This window comes from Emydura macquarii, unplaced genomic scaffold (assembly GCF_026122565.2).
Source record: "Emydura macquarii macquarii isolate MOO-44397 ecotype Brisbane River unplaced genomic scaffold, CSIRO-AGI_Emac_v2 contig_2897, whole genome shotgun sequence".
Taxonomy (NCBI): Eukaryota; Metazoa; Chordata; order Testudines; family Chelidae; genus Emydura; species Emydura macquarii.
In genome coordinates, this window is record NW_027133034.1 from 41,385,508 (window position 1) to 41,402,912 (window position 17,405).

The window sequence follows — 17,405 nt, forward strand, 5'->3', positions numbered from 1 at the left end:
ATTAGGACTTGCTTGTGCTGACTGCTACAACTGCAGAGTGTGAAGTCAACAGGATTCCAGATAGGCAGTGAAGTTTGCACTAGCAGGTCCAGATGCAAAATCAGGATCTTAGATTACAAGTCCTTTGGAGCAGGGGCCACAGACAGCACCCAAATGCTACTGGTTGCCATCAGAATACAAATAACAACTTGTAATTTCTTTTTTGAAAATATGTTTTATTTAAATACAAACTTTCTCCATTTTCCAAAGGGAAAACAGATCTATCTGCACTACAGATGGTCAAATTATAGCATCATTTGATGGTCATGCTATCTCTTTAAACTGTGTTCTCATGGGACATTAGAAAATGTACTAAAATATGTGAAGTTTTAACTCTTCTCATAGAACTCAGTTTGCACACATTCAGAACTATGTATAGTACTACTACTAAGCATTTTTTGTTTTTAACATTCATACTCGTAATTTATGGCCCAATGCAACTCCCATTGTTGTCAATGGGAGTCAGATCAGACATTTAGTGAGTAAACATAGGAACCACCACAGTAGATTAGGACCATGGTCCATCTAAGTGCAGTATCCCATCTCCAACAATAACAACTTCAGAAGGAGATACAAGAAACCACGAAATAGACAGTTATAGAATAACAGGCCCATAGGAAAATTTATTCTCAATTTCATCAGAAGATGTCTTAAGACAAAGAACAAGTATTCACTAAATGCTACTATGTTCTTGACTTCATTGATATCTTGTAGCTGTGAATTCCACATATTGATTACATGTGGTGTAAACTGTACTTCTTTTCCAGTTCTAAATAAACTGCCTTTCAATTTCATCGATCTTCTCATGTGCTTGGATTGTAAGTGAGGCTAACTAGCAGAGAGAAATGGTAAATGGAAGTACCTGATCTATGACTTCTATACCATTTATTATTTTATATACCTTTATCATGCCCCCATCTACTTACTTGTGTCCTCTCTAAACAGTCCCATTCTTTTCACACTCTATATGGAAGTTATTTTTCTCTAATTGTTCTTGTCACTTCTCTTTGAGCCACCCTTTACTTCTGGTATATTGTTTATATTTTTTGAGATGGGTGACCAGAACTAAACACAGATAAGTACCAATAATGTATATAAAATAGCATACTATTTTTAGGGAAGTTTTTTAGTCTATTTTTTATGCACCCTAATATTTTCTTTGCTTTTTTCGTTTGCCACTGAATAATGTTAGCCATGTCTTTTTCCTGCATTGTTACAGTTAATCTGAGCTCAATATGAGTAGTTAAAATTATGCTTTCTAATGTGCATTACTTTGCATTTGACAGCATTGCATTTCATATGCCATCATGTTGTCCATTTACCTTGCTTAGTTAGGTCCTGCAAAAGTACCTCAATTTTCTCTGACCTTAACTAATACATTATTTTGTGTTGTCTGCAAAGTGTTGCCACCTCACTTTTCACCCCTTTTTTCAGATAATTATAAAAAATATTCACCATCACCATTCCTAAGGGCACCTAACTGCCAACCTTCAGTTGTCAAGAAAATTAACATGTCAATTCTTTGTTTTCCATCTCTGAACCAATTTCTGGCCCATGACAGTACTTTCATCCAATTAATTAAGATGAACAAATGCTATTATGACTCATTAAATACTTGTCTCAAAGCACAAGAGAACAGAAGTATTAGTGGCACATGGCAGAAGTCTGCCTTCAAGATTTAACATTTAAAAACAAATGACAAACACAAGGAGTAAAATTTTCAGAACCACCTAAAGGTCACTTCTGAAAATGGGACTTATGCACTTTTGAAAATTTTACCCAAGGTTTTCTGGTGATCAGACATTAGCGCCAAGCAACAATCCTGAAGCCTGCCCATAAAGTGTTTTATTCGATCCAAATTCTTAAAGCATAAATTATTATGGCAGGTTTAACAAAATACTGTACTACATACATACACACACACGGACATACACACGTGTATAATCCACAGTTTACAACGGTCACAAAGTAAAACACTGAGCTTGATCAAAATAGTTTTAGAAAAACTACAATATCAATACAATTTCACCTGACGCAGACGTTTATTAGATGTCCCAGGACTAGTTTTTCGTAAATTGCAAAACGTCTGCAGAGCTTTCATCCAGTCCTATAAAAGAAACAAGATTTCAAACCAAAGTCTGATGTATTTTCTCAAAGTGTGATAGATACAAATCTGACAAAATGTCTAACTATTCAAATATTTAATTTACTCAATGTCTTGTTTTCATATATTATATTTTAAAAGTTATATGTAGTATTCCAAAATTGCTTACTTTGGAATGAAAGCTACATTCATATCCTTACTCAGCTGAACTGAATAAAGCATTTGCAAATCAGGAGGATTTTCTCTTTTAGATACATCAAGCATTACTAATAGATATATAGTGTGACCCTTACCAATTTTCCACTCTAATGATACTGAATTAAATTACACATAATATACAGAATGAAGCAAAACTTGGTTGCTGCTGAGTAAATAAAACTCAACTGCCAAGTACAGTGCTCTAATTCTGACCTCTTTCCCCACCCCACAGTGTTTCACTCTGCAGACTCATTTCTAGCTGTAAATATTGCAAACACTAAAAGAAGTTGATTAGAGAAAAAGAATGAAGGTGATATCCTCAGCCATAAAAGCTACCCTAAAGGGGCAAACAGGAATTCTCTTTGCAGAGGGTATCTATGGGAGGTACAAAATCACCACAGTTGGCTCTATACCATGTGTTCTGGTCTCCCCCAGAGCAGGGTACTAGGGAGGACAGTCGTCAGCATAATGGCCTTTTAGGGCATGTGTACACAAGAATAAAAGTGCTGTGGCTGGCTTGGGACAGCTGACTCAGGCTTGCAGGACTCGCGCTGTGGGGCTAAAAATTGCTGTGTAGACATTTGGGCTTGGGCTGAAGCCTGAGCTCTGGGACCCTCCACCTCCAAGCTGAGCCTGAATGTCTACACAACAATTTTTCAGCCCCAAAACCTGAGCCCTGTGAGCCCAAGTCAGCTCACCCAGGCCAGCCATGATTTTTTTATCCCTGTGTAAACATATTCTTAGAAGCCTGCAAAGAGCAAGAGCTGGAAAAGCCCTCAGGCTGCACTAACTTGTGCTGAGGACCAGTGTGGGTCCCCGATAGCCCAAGGATTGGAAGTGAAAAGTGTGCAAGCCTTTGTGTCCCATCTCCTCAAGCTGCATTGAGCTCTGTCCCAGTGCAGCTGAGGATTTAGCCTTTAAACTAACAGTCAATCTGCACTGTTATATTTTATCACAAGCAGATTCTTGTTAGCTATTTCCCAGTGCTATACAATGCTGCCATTAAAAAAGATTGGTTCAATTTTTTTCCCTTCAATTAATTTTTGTATGTTTAAAATATTGACACATAATATAAGCAGACTTAATTGTCAAAATACTCAGTTTAAAGTAATTGCAGATGCTCTCAAGTAAACAAGTTTGCTAATCAATTTCTTTTCTTGTAAAAATGTTCCATAATACAAAAGGCTTTCAGATTACATCTCCACAAGAAGATTTAATAACTTTCTCATTGTAGGTGGGGGTAGGGCCAATCACAGCTACTGAATACCTTAACAATTATTATACACAACATTTCTGTCAGGGTAAAGGGGGCATATAATTTACTTTTACTTTTCTAGCTCCATTAAATACAGTCCTCCAGTCCCTTTCCCAGTCATAGAACCTATCCAACTTCAAAGCCACAGCATATATTCTACTCGTGATGGCAGTGGCCATTGTGATCGACCTTGGAGATGGAAATTTGCATATGTGGCTACAGTTCATTTTATTCACAAAATACCTTTTTAACTATTAATATTCTTAATTTTAGATCATATCCACATGTGTAAATAAGAGAATTTTGAAAACTGCTGAAAAGGAAAATTAATTTCTTAGTCAGACAAGTAAACTTCCTTTTCCAGAATAAATTACAGAGGCTAAATTCACCAACACTGCAGCTGAGTAAAATGAGATGGAAGGAGGTATTGGAGTACCACTCCTTCAGCCTTGGAAACAAAAATCACATTTCACCATAAAGTATAATGATTTTACTTGTTTGCTTGGCAGATTCTTCTAAGGTTAGCACATTTTTAAAATATTTTTTTTCATCTTTAGCCCAAACAACTGTCATGTCTTAATACTTCAAGAAAATTATGAGGAAGGGTAATAAAACATTAAAAAGTTAATTATATGTCACTGTTATAGTGGACTTGGTAATACAACTATAATAAAGGTTATAAAACAGTTTACATTACCCATTATATTATAGCCCAATTTCATATGTTTATTGTTTTCCAAAAAATTCATATTTTGGGCTACATTTATTTTTTGTAGAAAACTGATCACCTTGCTTACTCAGGACTATATTGCATATAAGATAATAAATTAAGAACCCCCCAACTCTATCTAAAGAAAGCCATTTTTTGTTTGCCATATTTGTATACTGTATATTTGTACAAGTATAAAAGCTGCAGTTCACTTAAGAACAAGTTTAAGTGCTTTGCTGAACTAGGCTATAGGAATTATTTTTAATTGGAAGTGTTTATATTTATAAACTGATTTGCTGCAGGGGTGCTAAGTGAGTGGAGGGAAAGCGTGATTGGGAGGTAAGAGGAAATGTCATGGGGCAGGAGTCTAGAATAGAAATGGGGTTAGGAAACCATGAGAGACAAACTATGGGGACACATGAAGAGGTGACAGAGCAACGCTTCCCAATCTTGACATATGGATGCTCTGTGACATTGGGGTTGGGTGCGGGGAGGGAAGAGAGCAGAAGACAGGTGAGGAATAGAGGAAGAAAGAAATGAGGATTCAAGGGACTAAGACACAGGGTGAATGAAGAAATAGATAAGGAACAGGGAAATGGAGTCTTAGTCTTATATAAAACTTTAAATGCTTACAGTTTTCTATATGTAAGATTATAAATTGTCTAGTGTAGAGAAAATCCTCCTCCCTCTCTATTCACTATACCCCCATCTCCCGGGCAGGTGTATCTCTCCACTTAGGAACTTGCTGAATTCTGCAGGAGAGCTCCACTTTGGCACAGCTTATAAGATGTGCCACAGCACAGCTCCTCTCTTACAGACCTTATGTGCCAATGTGATTTAAACATTTGTTACTCATTTAAAAAAATTTAACAGGAAAACTCAAACAAAAGCTTTAGCTAAAAGAGTTGAAGTTCAAATGTGTTTGTAAAGTCCAGCTAACAGCCCCCCACCCCAAAACAGGCTTATTTAAAAAAAATTGCATATTTTTAAAAATAATAAGTCTAAAAATGAACAACTAAGGGATTGCATCTGCTCCATAATGTCATATTGTCTTTCTTCACTCACTCACCAAACCTTAACTCTGCCCCCTAAAGTTTGCAAACATTACAGAAAGGTCAAGTAACAAACTATTAGGAGATTATAACATGCCATTTCCAATATAGTACAACATTAACATTTAATAATACTACATTACTACAAAACCTGATGTTTGTTGCCACACAAAACAGTTAAAATTAAAGGTTCTCAAGGTCTGAAATAAGTACATTCACACTTATATTGTATACAATATATACAATACAATGTGCCTGGGCATATACACTTATTTCCACATTGTAAATGTACGTAGAGCTTGTAAATTCTAACCCACACAGGAAGTATGGAAGTGTGTACTTAAGGCCTAAAGTCAACAGAAGACGTCCAGTGAGTTCAATAGGCACTGGATCAGGTTTTTAGCCTGCAAAATAGCAATGTACTAGCTGCTCCTTGGCAGAATGGTGTATGTTAAGTCTAGAGGGCCCTAAGTATGAAGTTTACTAAACAGGTTGATGATGGATACCAGACAGCTTTTGCCCAACAGTGCCTCTCAGGACTGGGATTTTTACCCTTTTCTATCTTTTTCTCTTTATGTCTTTAAAAACCCTAGGTAATTAAATGTGATAACTAGCTATATCAACGCAAAGTTAAGGTAGCATCCTTTATATATGCGTATGCACATATACTTACAAGTTAGAAAATGATTAATTTAAGATAAGAGGAGCAACTCTGATCCCTTACATGCATGCATTCCACTAATATATATTTAATTAGGTTATGATACTATATCTCATTTTTTCTACATGCTTAGTTATGCACATGTAGCATAACGTAGTACTGTGCATGTAAGAAAAGGGCATCAAAATCTTTCCAGGAAGTATATAGTGAAAATTCAGATGAATCATAGTAAAAAGTCAGAGTGAAATATTATAGGTTCACATATGTAGATTTTAATTTAAACATTTGAAAATTACTATTACTAGCAGTTTTATTTACAGTTAGGAATACTACTGATATTTAATACTATTAGATACTTAACATTTGGAGAAAGCTTAGAGTTTATGGAAAGTGTCAAAGTTTTCTTGGTAAGTAAAATATATTACGTTTCAATTTGAGTGTGTGTGTGTACGACTATAAAATTCTCTAACACATTTTCAAGTGACATTAGAGAAACAGTTCTGTGATGTTTTAAAGAAAGTATCCAATCCACTGAATGAATGTTCCTAGATATACTATACACGTAGTGACAAAATATCTAAAGTTCATAAAAACTTGTCTAAAATACAACATAAAACTGCACTTTTTCTATTACAAAAAAAAAAGTATTTCTTGCAACTTTGTCTTTTGGTGAACAGCTCCTAGCACTGAAAGAGACAGGAAAAGAAAGTTGAAATTTGCCAAGAAAGCTATAACTTATTTAAATAGAAATACTTCTGAGGTTTATGAGGAAAATTGGATTTGATTTGGTCAAGTTAGGTCTTTGAGACCAGCATATGTGCAGCATAAGTAATATACTTTTAGGACCATTTACCTAGGTTCATAGTAAAAGTAGACTATGTTATATGTGTACAGGGACTGAGGCAGACTTCACAGAAGCCTTTATCTTATTGAGTGTGCAAAAATTTATTTCATGGTCCCTTTAATTTCTGGAATACACACAGTAGTACATAGTAGTAGTATAACATGATGTAATGTACATCTAACGTAAAAAATGCTGTATGACAATATATTATCTTTGAGAAAAAGTATGTGGTCTTGTAATTAAAGGCTATATGCCAAATTCTGCTCAGTTACTCTAGTGCAAACTCAGGGAAGTCAATGGGATTGCAACAATGTAGCAGCAGAATTTGATCTTCCCAAAGTATACATACAAGGGGGGGCAAAGTAATGCTTCTATGTGTAAATGTAATTTTGACATTTCCTGACTTGAGGGCTTAACTCTACAAGATAAATGTTCTCAATAGTTTTACTGATAGAAGTATAATTTCATGGCTCTGATAATACATCTGTTGCATCAGAAGTTGACTGTTAAATAATTGCATTGGCTTAAAGGGTCATCTAACCTAAAATATACTCTCCTAATTGGTCATTTTTGGGCAACAATAAAAACAGTTGGTCAGCCAGCCGAGCATGAGTATCATATGATAATATCTTACAATAGAGAAGCTTACGCACAAGGTAGCTGATTTTGAAGTACATTTAATGGACATCTATATAAAATACATTTTAAGGTCATTCCATACATAGTCAAAATTTAGTTGTTTTTGTCTTTATTTTGCCTTTTTTAGATTTGTTAGCATAATTGTAGGATATGGAATATGGAAAAATGTTTTAAAATGGTGCAAGAATAACAATAAAAAAAGTTAACTGCTACAGAGCTATAAGGAAGAGTACACAACAAGGTTTTGAATCAAATTAAATGAAAGAAAATAAACGGAAGAACTATATAAAGTACATGGCAGCTAGCAGCAGTACTTAAATTCTGTTGCAAGGTTGATTTCACTTTTTGAAGGGTGACAAGAAGGTGAGGTGTGAAAGACCCATATTTTGGAGACTGAGATAAGAGTCCCTCTTTTGCCTTTCCCAAGCCTTACTTGTCACCTCTTCCCTCTCCCTTTGGGGCATTAGTTCCTGTCTCCCAGGCATTATCCCTGAAAGGCCAAGAGAGGAGACAATGACTCTGTCCTACTGCTGCTACCTCTTTCTGTTATTATGGAGACAATCTGCAGCACTGGGAATCCAGAAAAAGCACACACCTGGCATTGCAGGGGTAACAGTACTCCATAAGATCAAGAAGAAAAGCCCCCACCACACACACACACACACACACAAAAGAGATTGGGGTGAGGAGAAGGGGGCCACCACTCAAGTCCTTTCCAACCAATCAGAGCTGCTTTTCTGAACTCAAAGGAAAGAAGGTGAGTAAGAAGCTGCTAACCCCAAGACAGCGAGAGGGTGAAGTTTCTGATCCTATAATAAGAAACATGCAGGTAAACCCACAATTCTCAGTGTAGGATCCAGGCCTACGTCGGTAAGGAAACAATCGATCCATGAGTTTGAAAAATTACTACAAAGGACAGGGCTTTGAAAAGTTTCATATACTGGCCATTGTCTACACATAGCACACTTGTTTCCTATCACAAACATTAATTCCATTAAATAACAAAACACACATAGCTTATTTTAAAAATTGCATTCTTTTATATGCCAGAGCCTCTTACCTGTGCTTGTTCTGGAGTTTCTCCTGCAAAGTAAAAGATGTAATGCTCTTCGCTAAAGTGCTGAACTACTATCTGAAAACAGTTTGGCCTTTAAAATAACAAACAAACAAAAGTTTTAGTAACAAACAGTATCATCTTCACACTACTGAGCAAATGCTTTGCTTGTTGATCTTTGGCAAAATGCAAATATTTTTGGAAAATCTCAGCCACCACAGTTCAATCTGAATACAAACAGCACTAAAAACAATATTTTTTCTTCAAAAAAATTTCATTTTTTTGGACAGTTGTATCATTAAACAGTGTGGGAACAGAAAGCTGAATTTTCACAGAGATAGAAAAAAATACCTTTGAGCTTTCAAGTGAAAACAGATTTCAATTTCACTGAGTTGTGAGCCTTTAAAAAAAAATTACACTTCACCTTCATGCAGCACAACTAGTACATTTTAGAACATATAAGGAACCTTTAAGACAAAGACAGATTGAACTGCACATGGAGGTGGGGCTATATAGCACAAAATGTGGTGATGTCATCTTGTAAGGTAAAAAGAAGTACACTAAGGTTCACTGATGTGGAACTCTCCCTTATGGACATTGCATGAGTTATGGTGCAATGTTGGGTTCTTGTCAAGTAGTTCCACATCATGGAATTTCTTTTCTCTTTCAAAAATCTTAGGAAGTTGTGTTAATCAATAAAAAGCTAGGTTGCATGTACAACTTTTACTCTGATGCTATAATACATGTTCATCATTTCAATAAAATGTATATATATGATCACACACACATTTTCAAATGCAGTATCATACAACTTTTCTGACAGCCTTAGATACACCTGTAGCAATTTCTTTATTCTTGTATACTTACATTATTTCCTTTGTCACTATGGTCCAGTTTTTTTCTGACAGACTTTTAATAGCAAGCTCTCTTCTATTTAAATAATTTATTTAATAATTTAGAGCAAAATGGTATCCCAGCCCTACACAACCATGCAAGGGAATGTACCCTACCCTCCATCCCAACCCAAAGTGTGGTCACGTAGCTGCTACTCCCTTTGTGGCTGAAGTGCAATGGTTCCAGGAGAGAAGGGGCTGCATACCAAATATTCTCTATGTAAGCAAGTGATCAGAGACAGAACAAAGCTATGTCTCCTCCTGCATTTCAATCATTTAGCCAGTGGAGCTGGCTAAGTACAGGAGGAGTAAGTTGCATTCCCAAAACAGAGTGAAGTAGCTTACCACCACCCAGAACAAGAGAACACCAGGGGATGAATCATGACTGAGTCTGAATCCCCACTTCGAGGCCTCCTGGTGTGGCTCAGCTATGTATCGTCCCTTACTCAGGACCAAGCTTTAAGGCACAACCTAGACCATATACAGCTGTCATGCACTAACCAATTTAATTTCAACCAGGAGCAGTTCAAAAGGTAGCTCGGTTAACTATGCAGCTAGCTTAGTTACAAATGTAGGTGGGCTATGCATGCCAGCAAGTTTTCAATATTACTGTGTGACATTTCTGTCTATTAACATGGCCCCCAGCCCAGTGTTATCTGAATGCCTCCCAATTACTTAAAATCAGTATTAACAACCAGATAGAGCAAAGGCATCATAGTGTCATTATTTAAGAAGCACTAGAATTAAGCTTCAATGATTCTTTCCACAGATATCTTCTCATTGACTCTCTCTCATTTTCTTACTTAACGATATTAATGTGGGGGTTATCCCAAAGGCTCTTCTCTGCTTTTTGGCCATGGAAATGCCAGTAATATCAGCAGACTTAAGTCAAGCAATTTTTCAAAAACGTTAAAAATAAATCCATTTGATTTAAGTGGATTTTTACAGCCAGGTTGCAAAAAATCCCTTATATTATATAGCTGGTTATGTATTTACTCTTATTTGGTGTAAGCAACTAGTTATAACACAAAATCATTTTTGGAAAGATTTTTAAAAAACTGATTAACAAAAAAGATGCTAAGAATCATATCTTGGTATTTAGAAATTCCATTTGAAAATCCCACCCACAATTCTTAACTTCTTTACTATTGACCACCACTATGATCACCATCATCTCCTGTGAGTAGCAGCTTTTGAACACACAAAGGCTTCAAACAGGGATAAACTAGGGATGTGACTCAATACTGCATGTGTTCCCTGCATCATGTACCTGGTATGTTAAAATAAAAACCTGTTATTTTTAATATCTTCCTAGTGGTTATCTTTCCCAAAAAGAGTTTATATACATTTTTGCTTATGAATTAACTTCATATTCTGCTTTATGATTCATATCCATTTTGTTTTAATATTGGTTTAACATCAAAAGAGCTTTCCTACTTGAAAATTAATACTCTGTGAAATAAATTTTAACCAATGTAACTTTCAGTTGATATCTGAACAAAAGAGGGCTCATTCCTTTCCAATTTCAACAACATGTTTGGTCTCTATTCAAAATTTTATAATATGACATAAGTTATTCAATTATCATTTTAATAATGCAGTGTGCTTCATTTTTAATGGGTGGAGCACACAGCGTGCTCAATGTTGAGTTAATATATTAATCTAAAAGCCTGAGCAGTTATCTTGCCTAATCCTTCACACTAGGAATTTCTGATATTTTAAGAGTTCTAAAATTTCCAACATCTTTAATTTATCACCCTTTTAAAAGAGAAGTGTCTGGAAATAAATGAAGTTATGTACCTATAAAACTGTAATATTTAAACAGAGTACAATCGTATACGTGGGAACTGAAAGCTACCACCTTACCTGCCAAACAGACTGTCATGAACTCCATAGACAGAACACACACTGAGATCTATTAATCCTTTGGGCTTTGTAGCTCGCTTTTCACTTTCAAAATAAATAAGCTGGGCATCATTCCCCTCTAAAATAAAATACAAATTCTTCCACCGCTTTCCTTTGCCTGGAGAAAAACAAACAAAAGCAGTTAAATAAATCAGACCCGTTAACATATTGTAATCTTTTGTAGAATTTTTCCTAAGTCTTGATGAACAATACAGGTCAAAACTGAAGAGGACAATAAAGTTGCTCTGCCATTTGCAAAGTAGAACAATAAACAGTATAAACATTTAGTACAATTTTTTCTTGGAAATGAAGTTATTGTATCTTAGTATATAGAATTTATCTAATCGGACTCAATTTTGTATAATAGTAAAACTAAAACCTTCACCTTTGGTCTCAGTCATGTAATCAGATATGTGCAAGCTGACCCCTATGCAGTTTCACTGACTTCAGCAGGACTCAGCAAAGGCATAAAGGCTGCCTGCATAAAGTCCCATTCACGTCAATGGACAAAGAGGTCCATCTTCCAAGATATGATTAGATTTGAACAATTTGGAAACCAAGATACTGTCCCTGCAAACATGCAGTCCATGCAGTGCTTTGATTGAAAATACAAAATAAAGATAAATAAAAAAACACTGGACTTTGGACATATGACAATAATTCAGAAACTGTATGTACGGAATTATGTTGCTTTTGTACTTTGGCAAATCGTTTGGAAAGCACATTGTAATTTGCATCAAAATGAGTTCTCTAGGCAATACTAATTGAAGGACTAAGATAGAAACACAGGAATTGCAATACTGGATCAGACTGTAGTCCATCTAATCCAGTATCCTGCCTCTTCCCGTGGCCAGCCTCACGTGTTCAGAAGAAGGTGTAAGAAACCTCCTAATTCCTAGCTGTTAATAGATTTGCTTAAACCTTGAAGCATAGGTTTAATATTCCATCAGTCATTTATGTTAGCATCAACTGTTTTAACTCTGGATATTCTTGTTACCTGAAAAAATGTCCAGTCTTTTTTTAATCTTGCTAAATTTTTGGACTCAATAACATCCTGTTGTAATTGACAGATTATAAAGCCAGAAGGAAAAACCAGTCACTTACCTGTCTTGTAATTATTGTTCTTTGGGATGTGATTCACGTGTGTATTCCACTCAGTTGTGTGCACGCTGAACAAACCACAGCTAGTGAGTTTTCTACAGCAGTACTTGCTGGGATGGCACACACACACTCCATCTTCTCAGGAACCATCCTGAGGCTATATGAAGGCAGCGCCACCCCAACCCACCTCAGTTCCTTCACAGCGGACAATGGCTAAGAACTCCAATGAAGAGATGATGGAGGGTGAATCATGGAATGCTCATATGAACCGCATCTCAAAGAACAAGAGTTACAAGACAGATAAGTGACTATTTTTTCTTTAAGTGGTTGCACCTAGGTGTATTCCACTCAGGTGACTCATAATCAGTACTGGTTGAAGGTGGGCTTGGAGTCCACTTAAACAGTGACTGCAAAATTGTTTTCCCAAAGTTTGCAACTGATCTTGAAATAGTTGTGACAATGTAATGATGAATGAAGGTATGCATACAGGACCTAGTAGCAGCACTACATATGATGGGGACATCACTTAGAAATGCTATTGGGGTAGTTTAAGCTCTTGTTAAATGGGTGAATAGCCTCTGTGGAGAATGGGTGTTGTCTTCTTCATACACTAATCTGATGGTAATCATCAAGAGATCCATCCGTTGCCCATTCTCAGCTTCTGGCAAACAGCAATCCCTGCCTATCTTGGCTAATAGCCATTGATGGACCTATCCTGCATTAATTTATCTAGTTCTTTTTTGAACCCCGCTATAGTATTCGCATTCACAACATCCTTTGGCCAGGAGTTCCATAGGTTGACTGTGCATTGTGTGAAGAAATACTTCCTTTTGTTCATTTTAAACCTGCTGCCTATTCATTTCATATGGTGACCCCCTAGTTCTTGTGTTATGAGGAGTAAATAACACTTCCTTATTTACTTTCTCCACACTAGTCATGATTTTATATGACTCTATCATAACCCCCCTTAGACACCTCTTTTCCAAGCTGAAAAGTCCCAGTCTTATTCATCTCTCCTCATATGGAAGCTTTTCCATACCCCTAATCATTTTAGTTGCTCTTTTCGGTATCTTTTCCAATTCCAATACATCTTTTTTGAGATGGGGCGACCAGATCTGCACTCAGTATTCAAGATGTCAGCGTATCATGGATTTATACAGAGGCAATATGATATTTTCTGTCTTACTATCTATCCCTTTCCTAATGATTCCCAACATTATCAGCTTTTTTGACTGCTTCTTCACACTGAGTGGATGTTTTCAGAGAACTATCTACAATGACTCCAAGATCTCTTTCTTGAATGGTAAGGGCTAATTTAGACCCCATCATTTTATATGTATAGTTGGGATTACGTTTTCCAATGTGCATTACTTTGCATTTATCAACATTGAATTTCATCTGCAATTTGTTGCCCAGTCATCCAGTTTTGTGAGCTCCCTTTTTAACTCTTCGTCATCTGCTTTGGACTTAACTATCTTGAGTAGTTTTGTATCATCTGCAAATTTGGCCATCTCACCATTTACCTCTCTATATTCTGAAAACTGACCATTGATTCCTACCCTTTTTCTCCTGTCTTTAACCAGTTACTGATCCACGAGAGGATCTTTCCTCTTATCCCATGACCGCTTACTTTGTGTAAGAGTCTTTGGTGAGGGACACTGTCAAAGATTTTCTGAAAATCTAAATACACTATATCCATTGGTTCACCCTTGTCCACGTTTGCTGACCTCCTCAAAGAATTCTAGTAGATTGATGAGGCATGATTTCCCTTTACAAAACCCACGTTGACTATTCCCAACAAATCGTTTTCATCTATGTGTCTGATAATTCTGTTCTTTATTATAGTTTCAACCAATTTGCCTGGTACTGAAGTTAGGATTACTGGCCTATAATTGCCAGGATCACCTCTGGAGCTTTTTTGAAAAATTGGTGTCACATTAGCTATCCTCCAGTCATCTTGTACATAAGCTGATTTAAATGATAGGTTATACACCACAGTTAGTAGTTCTGCAATTTCGTATGTGAGTTCCTTTGGAACACTTGGATGAATACCATGTGTTCCTGGTGACTTATTACTGCTTAATTTACCAATTTGTTTCAGAACCTCCTCTAATGACACCTCAATCTGGGACAGTTCCTCAGATTTGTCACCTAAAAAGAGAAGCTCAGGTTTGGGAATCTCCCTCACATCCTCAGCTGCAAAGACCAATGCAAAGAATTCATTTAGTTTCTCCACAATCTCCTTATTTTCCTTAAATGCTCCTTTAGCAACTTGATCATCCAGTGTCCCTCCAGTTGTTTAGAAGGCTTTCTGATTCTAATGTACATAAAAAAAATTTGCTGTTACTTTTTGAGTCTTTGGCTAGCTGTTCTTCAAATTATTTTTTTACACTTCACTTGCCAGAGTTTATACTCCTTTTTATTTTCCTCAATAGGATTTAACTTCCATTTTTTCAGGGATGCCTTTTTTTGCCTCTAACTACTTCTTTTACTTTGTTGTTTATCCACAGTGGCACTTTTTTGGTCCTCTTACTATGTTTTTTAATCTGGGGTATACATTTAAATTGAGCCTCTATTATAATGTCTTTAAAAAGTTTCCATGCACTTGCAGGAATTTCTATTTTGGTACTGTACATTTTAATTTTTGTTAAACTAACTTCTTCATTTTTGTGTAGTTCCCCTTTCTGAAATTAAATGCTACGGTGGTGGGCTGCTTTGGTGTTTCCCCCTGACAAGAGAAATTAAATTTTACTATGTTATGGTCACTATTACCAAGCAATTCCGCTATATTCACCTCTTGGACCAGATCCTGTGATCCACATAGGACTAGATCAAGAATTGCCTTTCCTCTTGTGGGTTCCAGGACTAGCTGGTCCAAGAAGCAGTTATTTAAGGTAACAAGAAACTTCATCTCTGCATCCCGTCCAGAGATTCTTATGCAAGTAAGAATAAGGTTGGCCCCTAAGCAAGAGCAGAGTCTGAACTTCTTGAAGGAGCACTGACTCCTATGATGGGTCCCTGAACTGAAGCGGGTTCGGTGAGTAGGAGAAGCTGATGTAGAGGAATTATATAGAATATCCCAGTCTCATAGTGGTTAGGCCTCACTTATCCATTGTCATGGCTTCTCAAGCATTGAAAAAGTGGGACAATCAGGCCCCAACTGGTGGAGAATGTGGAAAGAAAGAGATTATCCAACAATTATTGATGACTATATCATTGCTCTTGAGAAATAAATCAAATATTTTCCCCCCAGCTGCCCAAGGACAAGGTGGCTGATTCAAGTTGGAACTGTAGGGCTTCCTTCAATGTGGCTTGTGCAGACTGGAGGAACCATCTTTGTTGCAATATAACCTTCCACCAGGAAAGCCTTTAACTCATCCTGTACATCCTTCTGGAAGCTTCATCAGTAAACTTGGCCACTGCATCCCAGTTTATAAAGTCATATTTGGCTAACAGGGCCTAATGTGTCTCTATACTCATCTAGAGAGAGAAGGTGGAAAAAATCTTTCTCCTGAACACATCAAGTGCCTTGGGCTCATTTTCTTTGGGGATTAACTTAAATCTCCCCTGATCCAACTTCTTGTTAGAAGCAGTAACCATCTGTGAGTTTGTGGCAGAATGAATATAAATGCACTCAAAACCCTGCATTGGGACATGATAATGCTTGTCTCTGCACTTACCTGTAGGAACTAAGGAGGCTGGCATGTGCCATAAAGCCTTTGCCAGCTCTACAAGGGCATCATTAATTGGGAGGGCCACCCATCCAGATTAGCTGTCTGAAGAATGTTCAAAAGCTTATGAGTATTCTCTTGTACAAACTGAAATTATATGCTTAAAGTCAACACCATTGTCCTCAGCAGGTCTTGATAGGACTGAAAGTCCTCTGGGACCAGAGAAAAAGAGTCTGGCATCATTGCATCACTAGGTGAACAAGGATGCAGGATCCTTCTGATGGGGAACAGGCTCTAACCACAATCGGCCCTCAAGAGAAATAGTATCCCTGTGTGCTTTGAAGGCTGCTTAGCTGGATTGTCCAGTGACAGTCCTCTTGATTGGGTTGGTGAGTGGTGCCCAGGGATTCTAAAAAGGCCACTGGGGAAGACATGGGCCAGTAGGTACCAGGCTGCAATGACCCATCTCTATTATATACCTGATCCCAGTCTTGGTACTGATGCTCTCCTCTGACTGTGACCTAAAGGAGTTGCTAGACCATCTACACTTAGATGGGGAAGGTGAAGTACTGGATGACTCCGAACCAGATCACAAGAAGTCATCCAAACAGTCAGTGTGCATCGGAGGTAAAAGCCTGAGGTATCACTGGATGATCAAACTTATCCATAGCCCATCAAGTAGGCACCAAGGTCAGTACTAAGACAGGCAGTCATCGGTACCCCAAACACATCCTAATATGTCAATGGCATGCTGTCATATGTCAGTACTGGGAGGAACTGGGAAAGACCTCACAGCTGGTGCCAAAGAATAGCCCCTAAACAGTATGCTTTCTGATGAATGTTCTGATAGGTAGGCTGTGAGTGCCAAAAACAGGTAATGTGACCGTACCAAGGGTGAGGACAGAGTTGAAGCTATGTTGATGCCACGTCTCTGCCAGATTTCTTAGTTGGTACCACTACGGGTACTGCTAACAATCCCTGAGCTGAAGAGCTTGACAGGTCCAGATTGCATAATAGCATCAGCATAATAGACTCCTGCACAACAGCGGAGTCTGGGACTGAAAGGCAAAACAAATCCTTTGCTGCATCATAAGCTTGTAGCATCATCAGTAGTGGTAAGGCCAGTGTCAAGATAGTATCTATCACTACAGGACTCAATAGTTGTCCTGCAGATGATACCGGAGTCGATGATATGATACTGTTATTTTCACACCACAGTACAGGAAGCGAGTGGTCAGCAGCCTACCTCTACTCTGAGTACCTGAAGAAGCCCAATAATG

The 17,405-nt window shown here is 37.3% G+C and overlaps 1 protein-coding gene across 1 annotated transcript in view; it reads right to left on the reverse strand.

The window, feature by feature from the left end:
- The window catches only part of RASA1 (RAS p21 protein activator 1), a 116,845-nt gene that overhangs the window by 39,112 nt on the left and 60,328 nt on the right, over window positions 1-17,405 (reverse strand). The window contains exons 11-13 of the mRNA XM_067568725.1: window positions 11,315-11,471; window positions 8,562-8,649; window positions 2,069-2,146 (exon numbers count right to left, since the gene is read on the reverse strand). Of these exons, the coding sequence (XP_067424826.1) occupies window positions 2,069-2,146; window positions 8,562-8,649; window positions 11,315-11,471 (323 nt within the window). The remainder of the gene's footprint in view (window positions 1-2,068; window positions 2,147-8,561; window positions 8,650-11,314; window positions 11,472-17,405) is intronic.